The sequence below is a fragment of the Benincasa hispida genome, chromosome 11 (assembly GCF_027475165.1).
Source record: "Benincasa hispida cultivar pf3 chromosome 11, pf3_genome.v1.1, whole genome shotgun sequence".
Classification (NCBI taxonomy): domain Eukaryota; kingdom Viridiplantae; phylum Streptophyta; class Magnoliopsida; order Cucurbitales; family Cucurbitaceae; genus Benincasa; species Benincasa hispida.
The window spans coordinates 67,005,490-67,025,110 of record NC_143488.1 but is presented as its reverse complement, the minus strand read 5'-3'; the positions used below and the strand labels follow the sequence as shown (position 1 = coordinate 67,025,110).

At 26.7% G+C, this 19,621-nt stretch overlaps 1 protein-coding gene across 1 annotated transcript; it reads right to left on the bottom strand.

Annotated features, from left to right (window-relative positions):
• Positions 1–13,519: 13,519 nt before the first annotated feature.
• On the bottom strand, positions 13,520–15,722 carry LOC120091767 (Heavy metal transport/detoxification superfamily protein). The gene is made up of 5 exons (XM_039049889.2): positions 15,511–15,722; positions 15,184–15,385; positions 14,832–15,058; positions 14,538–14,616; positions 13,520–14,456 (listed from the first exon to the last, which is right to left on the bottom strand). Exons 1-5 carry the CDS (start codon positions 15,517–15,519, stop codon positions 13,825–13,827), a joined length of 1,149 nt encoding a protein of 382 aa, XP_038905817.1. The 5' UTR covers positions 15,520–15,722; the 3' UTR covers positions 13,520–13,824.
• Between the last annotated feature and the right edge of the window lie 3,899 nt (positions 15,723–19,621).

The window sequence follows — 19,621 nt, the reverse complement described above, 5'->3', positions numbered from 1 at the left end:
AATTATTTTATTGTTTCTTAAAGTCACTATATAAAAAATTAGAAAGTTTGAAATTTGATCTTGTTGGTTGATTAAATACCGATGTTGACATCCAATAATTTGCAAATTCATTAAATTCCCTTAAAAAAAGAAATTAAATAAATTCCAACTTCGCCTCTATTTAAGTTTACAATTTTAATTTCTCAAAAATTCATTCTTGATTTATAAACGTGAAGGGATTTAATGAAAACATGAGGATTTAAACAGAGTTTTGAAATTAAATTATATCAGCATGAAATATAATCTAAAAGAAAATCGTAAATAATAAAGGAGATTTTTTTAAAAAAATAGAAAAATAAAGAAAATTATTTACATAAAAGTAAAATTTAATCCTTTTTTATACAGGTTGATAGAGGCAAATAAAAATTAGACAAAAATTCATCATTGATACTATGTGATAGATGTTGATAGACTTCTATCAATATCTATATATGTGTAGACTATTTCTATAAATATTTTGATATTTTTTCTATTTTTAAAAATTTTCCATTAATAAATGAGTTTAAAGATCAAATTAGAAAACGAATAAAAGTGGAAAGGACAAAAAAAAAACATATTTAATTATAAGTATTGTAGAGGTGGATAAACATTAAAATAGAATAAAAGTGAAAAGGTGGTACTCCAATTAAGACGAAATAACCGTAATTTAATTGAATTATAATTTTTTAAAACAAAAAAAAATGCAATATCCCGTATCCGTAGAAATAAACAAATAAAAAACTTATATTAAGAAAATAAAACAAGGACTATTTGCAATGTCACGCCGGATTGAGTTGGTGACCCGCTTAACACATCATACATGTGGACTTATTTTAAAATAAAAAATTAAATTCCTCGTGAACATAGAAACTTCTGATCACAAGAATGTGCCTTGCGTATTTATTTTCTCTTATTATAATAGTAATTTGTATATTAGTTTGGTTTTAATTTTTATATCGTCATTTTAATGGGAAGGGGATGGATGTCTGTGCGGTTGAAAGAGTCGGTCTTGAAAACCGAAGTATTGATAGGAATACCGGGAACCCAACCTTTCAGGTGCACAAATTCGCTCTTCAAAACTGGATTAGCTTAGAGTGAAGTTTACCGTAGTAGAAAAGATGTTGGTGGAACCAGTACAGAAAGAAAAAGGTAGAACCATAAATAAAAAGTTTAGGTACTTAAAATATATGAAGAATTTGTATCAAAATTATTAATTATAAAATAGTTAGATGAAGCAACAATTAAATATATGTTACGGTCTTGTTTGAGTGTTTTTTTTTTCAATCCAATCTCTTATAAAATTATTTTATAAGAGTCTGGATTGAGAAAATTACCTAAACACAAACGATTATAACCTAAACACTAAATCGTAAACTATTTATTGAAGGTTAAAACTAGATATATGATAAATTTATAGATTGACCAAAAAAAAATAATTAAATAAATAAAATACTACCAAAGAAAGAGAAAGGTACTAAGGCTCCCTTTGTAATTGTAACCATTTAGACATTTTTAGTAACCATTTGATTTTTTATTTTTGTTTTTAGAAATTAAACCAATTTCATCCACATTTCTTATAATGATTTACAAGTACAACAATTGAATGCTTAGTTAAATTTAAAAAAAAAAAAAAAATTGAAAGCTACGTTTTTTTAGTTCTCAAATTTTGATTTGATTTTTTAAATTGTTGGTGAAAAGTAGATAACAAAAGAGAAAATTTAGAGGTGTAAGTAGTGTCCGCAGACTTAATTTTCAAAAACAAAAATAAAAAATAAAATGGTTATCAAATGGGGTCTATCATAATTAAATTCTTAGTCAAATTCTAAAAACAAAAACAAATTCTTTTTAGTTTTGAAAATTTGGCTTGTTTTTTAAAACATGGAAAAAAAAAAGTAGATATCATATTAACAAATTTAGAGATAGAATGAGTGTTTATAGACTTGATTTTTAAAAACTAAAAAACAATACTATCAAACGGGCTTTAATTCTCTATTAATTTTTAAAATTGAGTTTGATTTTCTAAATTTATAACAATTCTAGGTATCATACCATGAAAACACCTAACATATATATGGCAAGAGACATAACTAAGTAGTACTAAGAAAACTAAGACCTCATTCGATAATCATTTGATTTTTTTATTTTTAGTTATTGAAAATTAATCTTATAAACTGCTTTCTCTAAATTTCTTGCATTATTATCTGTACTTTTTACCATTACTTTATAAAATCAAGTCAAATTTTTTAAAAGTAAAAAAAAAATGTTTTTATTTTTGGAATTTGGTAAAAAAAATTTAACAATTTTAATTAAGAAGGATGCAAATCATTTTAAGTAATTGGGAGAAAATAGGTTTAATGTTCAAAAATAAAAAATCAAAGGATTGTCAAATGGGGCCTAGGTTATGGTTTTTTATTTTTAAAAATTAAATACAAAAACATCTCTTCCACCTCTAATCTCTAGGTTTGTTATCTATTTTGTACCAACATGTTCAAAAACTAGCCAAATTTTGAATTTTTTTTTTTTTTTAAAAAAAATACTTGTTTTTATCTTTAAAATTTCATTAAGAATTCAACTCTTATATTTAAGAAAAATACAAGCTTAAAAAAAATGAGAGAAAATTAAGTAAACTTAAATTTTAAAAATCAAAAATAAAAAATGAAGGTCCCGTTTGGAAACCATTTAGTTTTTTGTTTTTGTTTTTGAAAATTAAATCTATAAATACTACTTTCACCTCCAAATTTCTTCCTTCATTGTCTACTTTTTACCACTGGTTTGAAAAACCAAGCCAAATTTTTAAAATTAAAAAAAAATAGCTTTTAAAAGTTTGTTTTTGCTTTTGGAATTTGACTAAGGATTTAATAATCGTACTTAAGAAAGATGTAAATCATTATAACAAATGAGGAGAAAATAGGTTTAACTTTAAAAAATAAATAATAATAATAAAATAGTTATCGAATAGAACCGAAATGATTATCGAATAAGACCTAAATTAAGAGAATATTAAGAATAAATTAAAATGATATGGAGCCAAGTTTATAATGTTTCCCACTTTATTTGATCCTCGTGAGTAAACTTCCTGCAATGTTAAAGCATTTACGGTAATTATTTTAAATGAATAAAATTATTAAAAATATTTTCAAGTATAATAAAATATAGGTATGTGATAATTCACGATAGACTTCTATTATTGACATTGATAGATATTTATAGATGTTTATCACAGTCTATCTGGTGAAATTTTGTTATATTTATAAATAAATTAACTCTTTTCTTTTTATTTGAAACATTTACCAAGGTATAAATTTTTTTCTTTTTTTAAATAGCTTTGTGTCAATTAAGATATTGTTTCATTACCTTTAATATTATTAAATTGATAGTTTTCAGAAGAGATTCTCAACATGTATCTCTTCTTCCACCTTTGTATATAATTAAACTGTTTATTAATGTTAATCAAATTCACTAATTAATAATGTGGTGTACCTAATCCCATTTTTCGACCCAACAAAACCCACAGATCGGAAGAAGAAAAAAAAAAGCCTTGATTGTATATGGTATGATGATGTGATTCCAAATTAATTAGTTTGGAATAATTAAAAAAGAGACGAAATAAGTAAAAATGCAAAATATGGTAATATATTTAGAGATAGCAAATTTACAAATTTACAAAAAAAAAAAAAAAAGAAAAAAATCAAAATTTAAAAGTTAAAATTAATTCAAACATCTTAACTAGTAATATTATTGCACATTATATATTTATTGTACTCTATTTATCCCAACATTAGAATTTATAGGGTAATATGCTAGCATTATATTTTAAGAAATGTATAATTGAGTCACTTAGATATCACATGATAATTGATAAGGTATGATCTAATTCCATGTATGTGGCAAATGATTGCAAACAAATATTTTAGTTATATTATAAATTACTCTTTGGCGTGAAAAAGAAAAATATTAAAAGGATTAAGATAGGTTTAGGTTATATAATTAACTTAGATGTATAATTTCTTTTTAGATCATTAGGATTTTGACAAGTAAACTTTTTATTTAATAGATTCACACCCTTTCGATTTTGTATGTGATAGATTAATGATATGTTCAAGTTTTAAAATTATTGGATCTATCAAACATGAAATTAAATTTGTATCTAATTTGACCGTTTGATTTTTATGTCATGTTGAATATATAAGTAGGTAAATTTAAAAAAACATATATATCATATAGGTAAAAGAATGTAGAAAAAATATCAATTTAATATCCCTAAAATTTAGAAGTTGTATCAATTTTAAATTTTGAATTCTTGATATACTTTTTATTATATTTCATTTGAGAAAAGCTCCAGTGACTCTAATTATATTTGTGTGAATTAATCTCTTAAACGACTTTCATAGATGAATTAATTTAGATTATTAGTCAAAATTTCCTTTAAGAATCTTCTGTACATCTACTTTAATCTTCTATTTTGTAAAACTAACATTTAAAAAAGTATACATATGTTTTTGAATTATTATTAATGCATCGTTGATTTTTAAAAGTAATTGCAACGAATGATGCAATTTGATTGGTTTATGAAAATTTAGGAGTTTAATTGATTCAAAAGATAAATTAATTTTCCATTGTTTTGGTTGATCCAAAATTGGAGGAGAACGTAAATTGATACATTTACAAAAACTTAGGGTTTAAATTGATATAATGATAAGTTCAAGATTTTAATAGGCCACATTTACTTTACTTAAATTGATATAATGATAAGTTCAAGATTTTAATAGACCACGTTTACTTTACTTTAAAGTGAGAGTCCCTCAAATACGTTATAGAAAGCTAGTTAATAATATTATGTGAATTATGAATAAAAAAAATTCTATTATGATTGTAGCAATTTTGATTACGAAACGATAAACATAGCTTTAATAAACCCCAAATTGATATTTGCTCAAAAATTTATTAGACATCATTCATGAATCTATCAAAGAAAAGATTCAAAAAGTTAAAAAGTTTATTGAACATTTTTTAAAATTTCTAATAAAAACGAAATAACTAAGATCACATTTAGTAATCATATGTTTTTTTTTTTATTTTGTATTTTTGAAAAGTAAGCATATTTTATTCACATTTCTTATAATAATTTGCATTTTTGTTAAGTACAATGATGGAATTCTTTAATCAAATTTCAAAAACAAAAACAACTTTTTGAATGTTAATTTTTTTAGTTCTCAAAATTTGAAAAAAAAAAAAAAAAATAGAGATACAAGTAGTATCCATAGATTTAATTTTTAAAATAAAAACAAAAAATAAAATAATTATCAAATACGGCCTAAATTTTAAATTAAATATATAAGTTTCTTTGTTTCATAATTTACTTTTCACTAATGTTCTGAAAATGGATGCAATTTTGAAAACTGAAAAACAGGTTTTAAAAACTTATTTTTAGTTTATAAGTTTGATTAAAATTTAAAGTATTTATTGCAGAAATTTTAAAACAGTAGTATAAAATTAGAAACAAACGTAAATTTAAAACAACAGATGACTACGAACGGAGAATTAGGAATTAAAATTTTAATTTAACCTAATATTTATAATGGTTTTTAAAAATTAAAAAGGGGGGGTTTCGAAGATGTTCGAAAAAGTAAACCACGTTTGGCTATAGAAAGCAGAAGATAATTTATGGATTAAAAAGAAAATGAAAGTGATAATCAATAAAGAAATAAAGTGATAATATTAAAATAAACCATAGTGCTTAATGGATATAAAGGTAACGAATGGGCGTAATACACGTGGAGATCAGATAGATTATGCATGTAGATCACGTGGCAGCTGAGGATAGTGATTAGTGTATTGATGAAGAGTGCGTGTACGTATAAGGTATAGATAAAGTGGAGTTTCATTCCCATTTACGCCTCCGGATATTTTAAATGTGCACCTCCAACTAAAATATATATTTATCCATACCAAAAGAAACACAACGTTTATCAAAATGCTATTTAATAGAATTAAATAGTAAAACTTGATTATGATCACAAATTTTTCAAGTAAAAGTGATCTTCGTTTAAAATTAGAAAGATAGAAGTTAAGAAGGAGTCTCACACTTAGAGGAACCTAAGTTTTATTAAGAAGGAGTATCATACTTGAGAGGAGCTTAAGTAATTTTTTATTAATATTCTCACGTCTAAGGCTATTGGTGTCCTTATCAATTTCTAAAAAATAGAAGAAAATTAAAGGGAAGGGCTAAAGTGATATATTTTTTTAAGAGATTATAAACTAAAATATATACCAAAGGGAGTTGGTCCAATGAGATATTTAGTGACGTAGGTTAAATTGTTTAGTTGTATATTGTTGTGGACACCTTTGCAATTCCCATTCTCATGGGGGTCTTTTTGAAGAATAATAATGTATATATTTTTAAGAGAAAGATATTGATTCCTAATTTTCCATTTAGGCAAGAAGCATGCATTTAAAAAAAAAAAAAAAAGAGAGAGAGAGAGAGAAAAAAGAAAAAATGCAAGTGTGTTCATTTGGTTCATTTCTTGCATTTTCACATGAAAAAGGCAATTTAAATGGTTTTTCTTGCCAACAATTACAAAAAGGAGAATACTTTCACGCCATTTCAATCTTTTTCTTTTTCAATATATTTGAGAAATATATTTATTTGATGACATGTTTTGTTTTTGTAGATATTTTTATTCAAATTGTGAATGTAATCTGATGCTGATAAGAAATAAAACAATTCATATGAGATTTTTAGACTCTCTTAGAATCAAAACGTGGTTCGAAAATAAACAATAAAACAAATAAATTTATAAGCAAAGGAGTGATCATAAATTTAATTTTTAAAAATTAAAAAGAAATAATTGATGATTATCAAATAAAATTTTAATATTTCAAATTATTATTTTAATAAAAGATTATATTAAATCACTGGCCTAATAACGTTGTCGAGGCCGCCCAACTTATACTATTGCAATATTGCAACTAACATAGTATGTGAATGAATAATATATATATATATGGGAAAGATATTTTTTGTCCTAAATTTTAGGTCTAGTTTCTATTTGACCACTAGATTTAAAAAAGTTACACTTTTAATCCATAAGTCATGAGTTTGATTTTTCTAAGTATTCTATAGATTTCAAAATGTTACAATTTTACCTTAAAGTTTAACTTTTATTTCAATTTAATTGATAGGATTTCAAGATTTACATTTTCTCATTAAATAATCTCTATATATTTCAATATTTAGTATTAATGTCTATTATTAATTTAAAATAATTTTTTAAAAAATGATTTAATTTTCATTATTTTTATCATTATTAAAATTAATTTTTAATTCATAATTATTAAATTTATTGATAGGCGTTAACACCTGTGACTAAAGTGAGTATTATATGGAAATTTTGAGTTCCAAACGGTAAAATTTGAAATCTAAGGACTTAGAGATTGAAATAGAATTTAAAATTTGAGAATCAAAAGTATAATATTTCGAAATGTAGAACTAAATTGTAATCAAACTCAAAACTCAAAAATAGTGGTGTGCATGAGTTGGGTTGAGGATTTTTTTTTATTTTTTTTTACCAACTAGAAAATTCGGATTGATTGACTTGACAATTCTAAAGACCTAAATAAAGCCTCCAACCTAATCCAATTCAATCATTAAAATTTGGGTTGTGTTGGATTGGGTCGTCGGGTTATAACTTTTTTTTAATTAAAAATATGTAAATTTATATACAACACATGACTAATAACTAAATTTTCATAAAATTAAAATGCTAAATACTTGTGATACTTATGACAAATTTAATTAAAGACAAATATCATAACAATTTTAAAAGAAAAATGTTAAAAAATCACAAATTAATCAATACAAAGTAATCAAACTTTAAAGAATGAGAATATATATATATATAATTCGGGTTAGGCTGGGTCAACCCAATATTTTTTTTAGTCAATCCACGACCCAACCCAACCCAAGAACAAAATTAACTCAATCTAATTGTTATATTTTGGGTTGGGTAGTCTGGGTTGTTAACTCAATCTAATTGTTATATTTTGGGTTGGGTAGTCTGGGGTGTTAGATTATTTAAACAATCCTACTTAAGAACTAAAATGTAATATTTTAAAATATATGAACTAGATGAAAACTAAATCCAAAAACTTAGGAAAAAATATACTTTTCAGAATGACATTGGATGTTATGACAATGTTAGATTAATTATTAGGCTAGTGTAGTTGTTATTTATAAATTAATTAGTCCCTAATTCATATTTTAAATTTAATTAGTTCTCCCAGTTCAAATAGCCTCTCTTTAAAATTGTAAGAAGTATATTGTTTTTAACAAATATCATTTGAAATAGAATTTTGTTTTCAATACTCTCCATTATTTTACATGATTTTTTTATTTGAATCACGAAATGTGTTATATACGATTTTATTATTCGATATTATATAGCTTCATGGGAATGTTAAAAGAATTAAATCAATTTATTTTTAGAAATAAATCGTTATCAAAGTTGAAAAGAAACCACAAAACACATTAGATTTGTAGTCAAAAAGAGAAAAGGAAAAAAAAAAAACATTAAATTTGTACAAGGCATTGAGATGTGCAGTGACGTCATTTCAAGTCACTTTCAGTTTTAACTTTTAATCATGTATGTTCTCTAAATTCCCTTTTGTCAATAGAATTTTGAATTTTCTAACCTCGTTTAATTATCTAATGTCATATTTTTTTATTAGACATAATAATAATAGTAATAATAAAAGAAAAAAAAAGTCAAGCGTTTAATTTTATTTAGTCAATAAAAATCTTAAAAGTTGAATAAATATCTATTTTCTTTTAATTTTTATAGCTTATATTTATGCTTGATAATAGTATAATATTATACTCAAATTTGCATCTAAATTTATTATTTAATATAACATAAACTAGTACCTTATAAAAATGATAATATCTTTGTTGATCATGTAAAAGTTGAACGCTATGATTGTAATTTTAGGTGAAGCAAAAGGGAAGTAGGCTTTTTATATAAAACAAATAAGATTGAGTCTATGGTGGTGAAAGTTAAATATGAGTGACTTTTGGACACAAACATTAGTGTATTCACATCAAGAATAATAAAGAACGCATATTACTTTTTTATTAATTAATTTTTTTAATAGTAAATCAAAGGAATGTAATTCACATATCTATTATATTAGATGCAAATATAAAAAATAAAATCTAATGTTTTTATTTTCAATTTTCTTCACCTTTAATAAATAGAATTTGTTCATTTATCTAATGTCTTAGCCAAACCCATGTATGTTTCTTTAAAGTGAATTATTAAAAAAATCGCTTTTATTTGTTCTTTTATATTCAACTTCGTATGTAATGTGTATGTATTGGAAGTGATTTTATTTATTTTTTAAATTTAAAGGCTCAAATTAATTAGTAGTAAATCCTAAAATTTAGAGACAAAAATAAACCTGATAAAAAGTTGTTCAAGATGGAATTGTATTGTTCAATCTAGCCTAGCATCTAGATCTATGTAAAATAACCATCACCTTTTTTGTTACCCATGTAAAAGTAGAGTTCTATAATTGTTTTGGTAGAAGAAAAAGCCAACTAGGCTTTTATAAAACAAATAAAAGTTAATCAAATGAGGATGAAAAAGGGAATGGGAGTATAGCGACCAAAATGACATTTTAATCTAAATATCACAATCAAGGACTAGGACCAGAATTAGTATGGGTCTAGGGAGCTCGATCTCCCTCTACTTTATGCTCTTTATATACATTTATATATATCAAAATTTCTCTAACTAGTCCAATGGTAAATTTACTTTCCAACTCCTTCTAGATCTAGGTTTAAGTCTCATTCATTACATTAAAGTATGAGGTGGGAATTGAACCTCAGGTTAATAGTATAAATACTATATCAGTTACACTAACAATATTAACAATAAAATCTACAAACCTATTTTAAAAAGTAAAAATAACTTAATTATTTATTTTATTAAGAAAAAAATCAACAGTATTTGATACTAGAAAGTACTGTCCGTGATAACAATATTTGATATAGTACAAACACTATATCAACTCTTGAAAAATGGTGTCCTTGATAAATTTTTATTGAGTTTTAGTGTCACGAATATGAAAAATATATAAATACTATTATTCAAAATTTCAAATCTTTTTTGTAAGACTCGGGAGAAAAAAATACCTTTATTAAAAGTTTTGAAATGTATTTTCTTTGGGTCCTGGACTTCACATGACATTTTAAATAAAAAAAATTAAAATTAAAATAGAAGAGAGAGAATACGATGGAGGGTGAGAAAAGATGAGATAATATGACTTCGATAAATATATGTTTGATAGACAATTTGATTTATATTTTTTTAAAGGATTTCAGTGATCTAAATAGCAACATACTTTGAATGTTTCAATTTTTTATTTTTCAAAGATTAAAATGTAGAATTATATTTTATAAAAAAAGATTAAAGTATTTTAAAATCTAGGATTTTAGGTTATAAACTCAATTTATTTGTTTAACAAAATATGTATTATAGATTATATGATATTACAAAATAATAATTACGTAAAATTTTTAATCTAAGACACGTTGATAGTTTAATTAATATATTTTATGTTCAACCTAATGTTTGGTAGTTATTTTTATCAACATATTATCAAACATATTTAGGAGTTGTTTAGGAGGTAATCAAGATTACTAAAATTTAGAAGAGTGTTAGAAATGCATGAAAAATCAAGGACATAATAGAAATTGGATCATGAAGCACGAAAATAATGGAAAAGAAAATTAGGTGAAAAATTGTGGGGACAAAATGAGTTTGGTATTACAAATCGAGCTCAAAATACTCCATTTAAACATAGGTTTTGAATTACATTACATTACAAACTCATTTCATTATGGATTAATCCCTTAGAACGTTTAGAAAATATATATTTAAAAATATGGAATATTCTAGTTTTGAAATTTTTTGAGAAATAATTTTCTAAGGTGGAATGAAAAATAAAACCAATGAAAAATGTCAATGTCTAGATGACGAAGAGGGGTGGAAATGGCTTTACTTGTGAAGGCAGGTTTGTTCAGTTGTCGCCTTCGAAAATGGAGAATTTAAAACGCATATTTCATGGCTGTACGTCAGCTTTCCAACTCTATAGCAAAAAATTCTTTTTTAAAATAAAATATAAAAAAATTAATTTAAAATTTTAGGAAAAAAAAATATGATGTAAAAATTTTAGGTAAGGGGAAGATGAGACAAAAAGAAAATAGAAAGAAAGATAAGGTGGTACTAAAAATGTAAGGCAGTGGAAAATACGTAAGATATGCAATAATATTGTATTATTATTTTCCTCTAGCTAATATGCCTTCATGCATGCATCAAAGGCTGGGGTCACATCTTCCTCCTTATTTCATATAAACTCAATTTAATTTTCAGAAAAAAAAACACCGAAGATTTTATTCAATGGCCACTAAATTCAAAAGTTGTACGTCTCAATTTGAGGTTGTATTTGAACTGTTATTCTAAAGAAAGAATTGTGATAACATCTAGTTATAAACACATGTGACCTTCCTAACTTTATATGCTACGTAGATCTGAACAAGTTAGGTTGATCATATCGCACTCGAGTTCAATTCCTAGCTAGTAAATGTGACCTATAAGGCAATGCTGCACTAGTAGTAGGCTCGAGCCTATACACTCCAAATTTTAAGTTAATGTTCAAACTCGAGTTAGTATCAAGATGAGTTGGGGTATGATATGTATCTTCTGAACATGGGATGGATTAAACTAGATACTTTCTTTGAAGAAAATAAAGGACGCTCATTTTAAATTTATAGGTAACTAAATATTGTTACAGTAAAAAACGAGTAAGTAAAAGATTGACTCTTAACAATGTTATCCCAAGTTTAGGTCAATCGAATGACTGAGCTCGAGTCTAGTTGGAGATAACCTTGGCATTGTTGAATGTCACCTCAATGTTCTTTAAGATGAGCCCCAACATGAGACGACTCCGGTGACTTAGCATACATGGGGAGCTTCGTTTTTACTATGTATTTTTGGTATATCATCTCTTTCATAAGAAGTAGCTTAGACACAATTCAATCATGGCATAAGAAAATTGTTTTCGAATTTGTTAAGTATAGGATTTATTTAATGTATAAGATATTAAATAATGTACGGACTATCATTATATTTTGGATAAATTATAGCTATTTATTTAATTATATGATTTTATATAAAAATTTAAATCACCTTAGGTTGGATAAAATTTTGGAACTCTTGTAAGATTTTAAAAGTTAGGTATTCGTTCGAGGCCAAGTTTAAGATGACCTCTTTCCATATGTCTTTCAATTATTACAACTCATCCCTTGCATTGGAGTTCCAGTTTCCAAGCACATGTATTTTCAATTTTTTTTTTCTTCCCTTTTTAATAATCCCATTGCTCATTATTACTTTATTCTATAATTTCATTTTGAAACCAATCTTCAGATGAAAAAAGTATTTATTTGATTACTTGCTTAAGGTAAGCATCCTATATAATTTAGGTTCAAATTTAGATTAAATAAGTGTTTGATAACCATTTGATTTTTTATTTTAATTTATTTAAATTAAATGTATAAACATTATTTTTAGTATGTTAGATTCTTAAATATTTAATTTAAAAAATTATTTAAATAAAAATGAATTTCTTTGAAAAAAACATTTTTTTCTCAAGCTAATCCTAAATTTATTGTTTCGTCATCCATTTGTTACTAACATTAATAAAAATTAAACCAAATTTTAAATAATAAAAATATTAATTTTTAAAAACTCGTTTTAGTTTTAGAACTTATCAAATAGTTATCCAATAGTAAGTTTATTGTGTTTAGTTAATTGTTAAGTTCAATAAGTTCCAAAATTTTCAGAAAATTGATTTTATATTTAAATTTGATTTTTTATATAATTTCAAATTTAAGTGTCCAAAATATTACAAATAAATAAATACATTAAAACATTGGCAAGTGCCTTAGCCTAGCTACCGATGTAATGCTACACTTGAAACTCTATAACTAATTTAATATTATATAATAGGCAGACAGTTAGTCTAGAATCATTAATTAACGAAGGTTAAACAAGTCAACCATCCCTAAGCTACTTTCACACTTCCCAAAACAGGCTTCGGATTCTCCACATCATTTTGTCTCCTTTGTTTGCATTCAGTCATTTCACTTTCACCAATTCTGATAAAATATATATTTAATACTTAACATCTCATTAAACTAAGAGCCCTATTATACCATGAATACATAGTATACATATTCATCTTAATTACTCTATCTTTTTCTTTTTGAAGCAATGTTAATTACTATCTTCAACTTTAATCTCCATTAATTAAAAATCATATCAACTTTAAGAAAAAAGAAAATTAAAGCTTCCATAAGTAATGATGGAAATAAAATGAGAGGAGCGCCATCATTTCGATACAATACCTTTAATCATTTGCCCTTTAAATCAAAAATTAAACATTTTACACCAAAATTATCGTCTATTTTATTATTTGTCAATATTTATTAATTCCATAAATTACAAACAAAAATTCCTGAGCTTGAAACGAAACAACGAAAATGACCAACCACCCACCAACCCCACCCCAACCAAACAACACATACAAAACCGAACCGAACCGGTCGAACCAGACCCCAAAAATCCATCTTTTTTTCCCCCTTTCCTTTGTTTTGCTAGTGAGCTCATTTTGATTTTACATATATATGTCTCTATTTACAGATTATGGACTTTTTTAAAGATGAAATCTCAACCGTTGATCGGAGTCTTACATGACGGAACAGGCGTTGGGATTCTCGTCGCTGAACATCTGCGGCTGATCATGTTGCATGTGGTGAGGGTAATGGTGGTCCATTGGAACGACGCCGTATCTATGGTCTGTGTAACCAAGGTTATTGTAACCATAGTTGGGGTTATAGTAACTCGGGTTAGCTTCCATTGAGTAGCTATGGTATTGCATCGGTGCCTCGTAGTATAGTGGTTCGTACGGATAGCCACCGTAATATTCCAACTTGTTCACTACATCCGCCGGCTTTGCTCCGCCGCCCTCGGCTGCGGGCAGTGGTGCCGGTTTCGATTCACCATCCTTTTTTTCACCCCCACCCCCACCGCCACCGCCTTCCTTCTCTTTCTTTTCGCCCCCACCGCCTTCCTTTTCCTTCTTCTCACCACCACCACCGGCTTCTTCCTTCTTCTTTTCACCGACACCAGGGGCGGCTGCGGCCGGAGCAGGGGATTCTTCCTTTTTCTTTTCTCCGGCAGGTTCTTCCTTTTTGGGTGGGATAATTTCGACGCTTCTTTTGAGTTTGTCTTTGAGATACGGCTCGAGTTGCTTCACATCCATTGTTCCTTTAACGGTGACCAAATCTTTTGCTCCGTCCAAATCCACCGATTGAACTCCTGTAGAGGAAATGAAATGAAATTTAATTTTGATTTGGGGTTCTGATTTATTGAGTTAAAATTATGAAATTGGGTTCTTACCGTTGATTTTCGAGATTATTCTGCGGATTTTTTGAATGCAACCATCACAATGTAGTCGGATCTTCAAGACGACAGTGCTCTGCTTCAATTGAATAAAAAACAGAGTACATACACAAATTAATAAAGTAGATTATCAATTGATTTAAATTTAAAACTCGGGTATAATTCCTTTCTACTCTTTAATTAATGAAGATTTGAGAGATGAATTAAGAAATAAGAAAACTAGAACGTGGGTGTCATGTGGGTAGTATTTGATTGTGCCCTTTTTTTAATTGTGTAAAGAAAAAAATTTACCTCTTTGGGTTTTTCTTCAGGAGCTTTTTTCTCTTCAGGCTTCTTCTCATCAGCCTTCTTCTCAGCGGCGGCGGGAGCGGCGGCGGCATCCTTTTTGGGCTGAGGGGAAATAAGCTCCACTTTCTTTTTGGTTTTAAGCTCCAATTTCTGTTTTACAGCAACAACGTCCATTTTACCAATCACAGTTAACTGATTAGCCCCACAATCCGCCTTCACACTCTCCACGTCTGTAACAAATTTTAATTTCGAAAATTAAATAAAACATTGGAATATACAAATCAAAGACAAAAAAAAATAAAAAAAAAGGATTGAGTTCGAAGAAAAAGTTATTGATTATGAAATTTGGACTTACCTTTGACATGTCGGACAGCTCGTTTAATCTTCTTTGCACACCCTTCGCAATGCATGTCGATTTTGTATATGGCGGTGATTGCTCCGCCGTCTTCTTTCTTAGCTCCACCGTCCGTGGCTACCGGAACCGCTGCCGGAGCCGGCGCAGGAGTCGCCGGCTTCTTCTCGGCTTCATTTTTAGCGGGTGATTCTTCCACCTTTTGCTGCAGAACCCACCAATATTAATTCATTAGAAAGAAACAAAATTTCTAAATTCTAATTCAAAATTTCAAATATTAAAAAAAACAAAAAAGAAGGAAGAGAGAGGAGAGAGGAGAGAGAAACCCACCTCTACCATTTCTTTGAAGATTTCTCTAAGAATCAGTAATTGGGAGTTGGAATGAAGGGAGGATTTGAATATATAGAAATGAGTTTGAATGGCTATGCATGTATGGATGTATGGGATGATGATGATGATGGTGAGGTAATGGATGGTCAGGATGGAGCGGGCGTCGGCATTGCCGTCCGATTAGACTGAGATGGCTTTTTTTCAATCAAATCGGCTGTATCTGTATCCAATCACCTGATTTTAAGTGGATATGACGTGGCCTGGTCATTAAATGTCAATAATACCCCTTTTGTAATTCTCTGTTTAAATCTTATTTTATTTTCTAAACTTTTAATATAATGTTCTACTTTAATTCTTAAATTTTTAAAAATATTTATTTTAGTCTTGAATTTTGAATTTTATTTTAATTCTTAAATTTTTTAAAATGATGATTTTAATCTCTTAAATCTTTTAAAAAGTACTTATCTTAAATCCTAATATATTAAGATTTTGTTAATTCTTTAACAAAATGGTAAGATGATTTGTATTTTTGGATGAGTAGACTCTCAAATAAGTTAGTTACGCTAAAAAATCTAGAATTTTAATTTTAGAGGTAACAAAACAGAAGAATTTAAAAGACATTTTTATTTCAAAATTTTGGTCATTCATTATTTTGGCTTCATCTTACTCCATACATCTAAAGCTAAATTATCTAAAAATACAAGCTTCTTCAAATGTTTGTTGAAGAGTTAATATAATTTTAATAATAAGGATGAAAATAAATACTTTTTAAAAGTTTAAAGATTAAAACGAACATTTTTTTAATTTAGAGACCAAAATAGAATAAAATTCAAAATTTATGGACTAAAATAGGATTTAAACCTTTTCTTTAAGTTAATTTCTTTTAAATGTAAGTGGTGTTTTTTTAATTATTTTGAAATAGTTAATATATATATATATATACACGTTTTGAAATCATACTTTGAAATCCAGCTTTAAATTTTAATTATTGGAAGTCAATAATAATTTTAAAATCACTTTAAAACATGTTTACTTTTAAGTAGTCGTTTTTTATGGTTGTATGTTTTTTTTTTTTAACTCGACTTTTATTATTATTATTTTTTTCAAGTAGAGATATCTTAAAGATAGGTAGACTAAAATAGATATTGGCAAAGGGATAAGAACTATAACGGCCAAGACGTTGGAAGTTCCAAACCAAAATAAGGATTAATTATATATATATATATATATAGATAATAAAATAAATGTTTAAATTCTATATTGATCCTGAATCATAAATTTTATTCTATTTTTTCTTCTTAAACTTTTAAAAAAAATTGTTTTAGTTTTAAACTTTAATAAAGTCATTGTTTTGATTTCAATCGTTAAGATTCTATTAACTCTAATAAAATTGTGAGGCCGCTTCTATTTTCAGATGATTTATATCTAAATGGTTTGGTTAATGTTAAGTTAAAAATGGTTGAATTTTGAGGTCCATTGTCAAGTCTCATGTAATTCACCACCACCTCGTTTGTTCCTTAGCAGCTTTATCCTCGCCAGACTATTTTCATTGTCATTATGTTGTCATCAAAACTCCACCAAAACAAAAAGAAAAATAAAAAACCAATCAATTAATCCCTATTCCTATTATAAGGAATTAACAAAAATTGATGAATAAATAAAACTTCATTTCTCACAAGCTTACGCCCCAAAATCGATGGTTCCCATTTACCAACATTTTGACGTAAAATGGGGGTGGATCAAAAAACAAAATTTTGAAATCCATTTATGAAAAATAAAATTAGTACCATTTGGAGGAGTTGTAGCCACGTCAAAGGAGGGTGATGAGATTGCTTGACGATCTTGATGGAACAAGCACCGACTTTATTGACAGTGCTCATGACCGGAGAAAAAAAAAGAGGTAACGATTTACGAAGAAGAAGAACGATGTCGAGGGAGTGGGTAAAAACTACAAGTTACCTCACAATTATGTTTTTGTTAACATAATCTTAATAACATATACCAAAATAAGCATTTTTCAAAAAAAAAAAAGTTTAAGGACTAAAACGAATGGTTTTAAAAGTTGGACCAAAATAGGATTTAAACCTAAAAGAAATTATCTCGATAAGTTATTCTAATGGAAAAAAAGTAGGGGTGTTCAAAAAACCCGATAACCAGACCAACCCGGACTACCCAACCCAAACCGCAAAGATTGTTGGGTTAGATTTTATTTTGGATTGAGTTGGGTTAAAAATATTTAAAAAAATACTAAATTCAGGTTGGATCAAAGATTACCCCATTTCAGAGTCGACCCGGCCCGAATATATATATATAAGTAACGGAAAAAACAATCAAATTGAAAAAAAAAAAAAGAACCGGTGACCTAACTCGGAAATTTGGGTTGGGTTGACCCTCCAAAAAAGAATTAATAGGGTCATTATTAGCCAATCCGAATTTTTGGATTGGTGCACACAAATCTTCCACCCGTCCCCTTTTATTTATGACTTCGTTTTGAATTTAGTTTTAATGAAACACATAAATTTCAAAATATTATTATTTTTAAGTTTGAGTTTTGTTTTTATTCGATTTTATATTTTAAGATCTTTCACATTTATATTCGAGTTTTTACTTAATATTACTAATCTCACTTATGATCACTTGTGTAATCTTTTATTACCATATTCTAAAGAATCAAATCAATTTTCACGATGTTCTTTGGCAACACTCAATTTAATTGAAAATTTTCAGCTCATAATTACCTTATGCTCAATTTAATTGAAAATTTTCAGCTCATAATTACCTTATGTGGATTAAATAAAGGAGCATTAGTGAGAATTCTAGAGAATAAAATCGATAAACTCGGTAACCAAATTGAACTAGACGCATAATACAATAGTGAAATTATAATCTTTTTAAATTTAAGAATCAAATAAAAGTTGAACTAAAGTATCAAATTCTAGAGGTTTGATGCTGATATCTCTCCCTTATATGGGCCAAACCCGACTCCAAAATTATTTAAAATCTCTTGATAAGAAGATAGATATATGAATGAAGTTCAGATCTTCACTAAAGTGATTCGGGAGATTAGCTCTATACTTTACTTTCTATGGACAAATCGCCGATGTAATTCAGCTGGCTATACTTTAACATTTCATGCTCGCATGCATCGACATTCTATTATGTGATTAGAAGAGACCACACTTTCATGAGTAAAATATGTTATTCGATATGATTTCCATTATCTTTGTGCTTTTTTTTCTTTTGTTGTACTAAAAAAATCGTCAGTATTTAATGATAAAAACATAGCATTTTAAATTTTAAAAACCATATAATGTTAGGACTATTTTCAAATATAGAAATAAACCAAAATATTTACAAATATAACAAAATTACTATCACATAGACTACTATCATTTATCACTAATAGACATTACTAGACACTGATAAATATATCTATTAGTATTAGTGTCTATAAGTGACTTTGACATTTTTTTATATTTGAAAATATTTTCAATAATTTTGTCATTTAAAACAATTTTTCTAAAAATTATAATGAAGAAGCTATTTTTCTTCTGATACCAAATTACTATAATATCCTTGTGATGCTAACTTCGTTATTATCCATCGAATTTGGTAAAAATAAAAACAAACAAATAAATAAAGGGTAAATTGGCCCCTCTAAACTTTTGAATACCGCAGCTCGGTGTATTTTTAATTTTTTTTACTATTTAAATATTAAGCCTTTTTTCTTTTTCTTTTTCTTTTTTATATATATTTATTTTCGAATTTTGCGTTGGTTTCTTTTTATCGATTAGTCATTGGAATTATTGAATAATGATATATTTAGGTTATTATAAATATTATAAAAATAAATAGATATTCATTGTTTAGTATCCTAAAAATCATGTATCAATTTTCATTGTTGTTTACGTGCATCCTAGTTATGTATGGTTTGTATCCATATAAAACAATATTCCACCTGCCACTTTACCTATAAATAGTGACATTTGATGGATCTTAAAAACACATACATTTGGTGAGAAATCAACTTCAAAATTCCACTAAAATTTCATATTATCAATTTCCATAAGTTTAGTTATTTTATTTCCACTAAAATTTCATATTATCAATT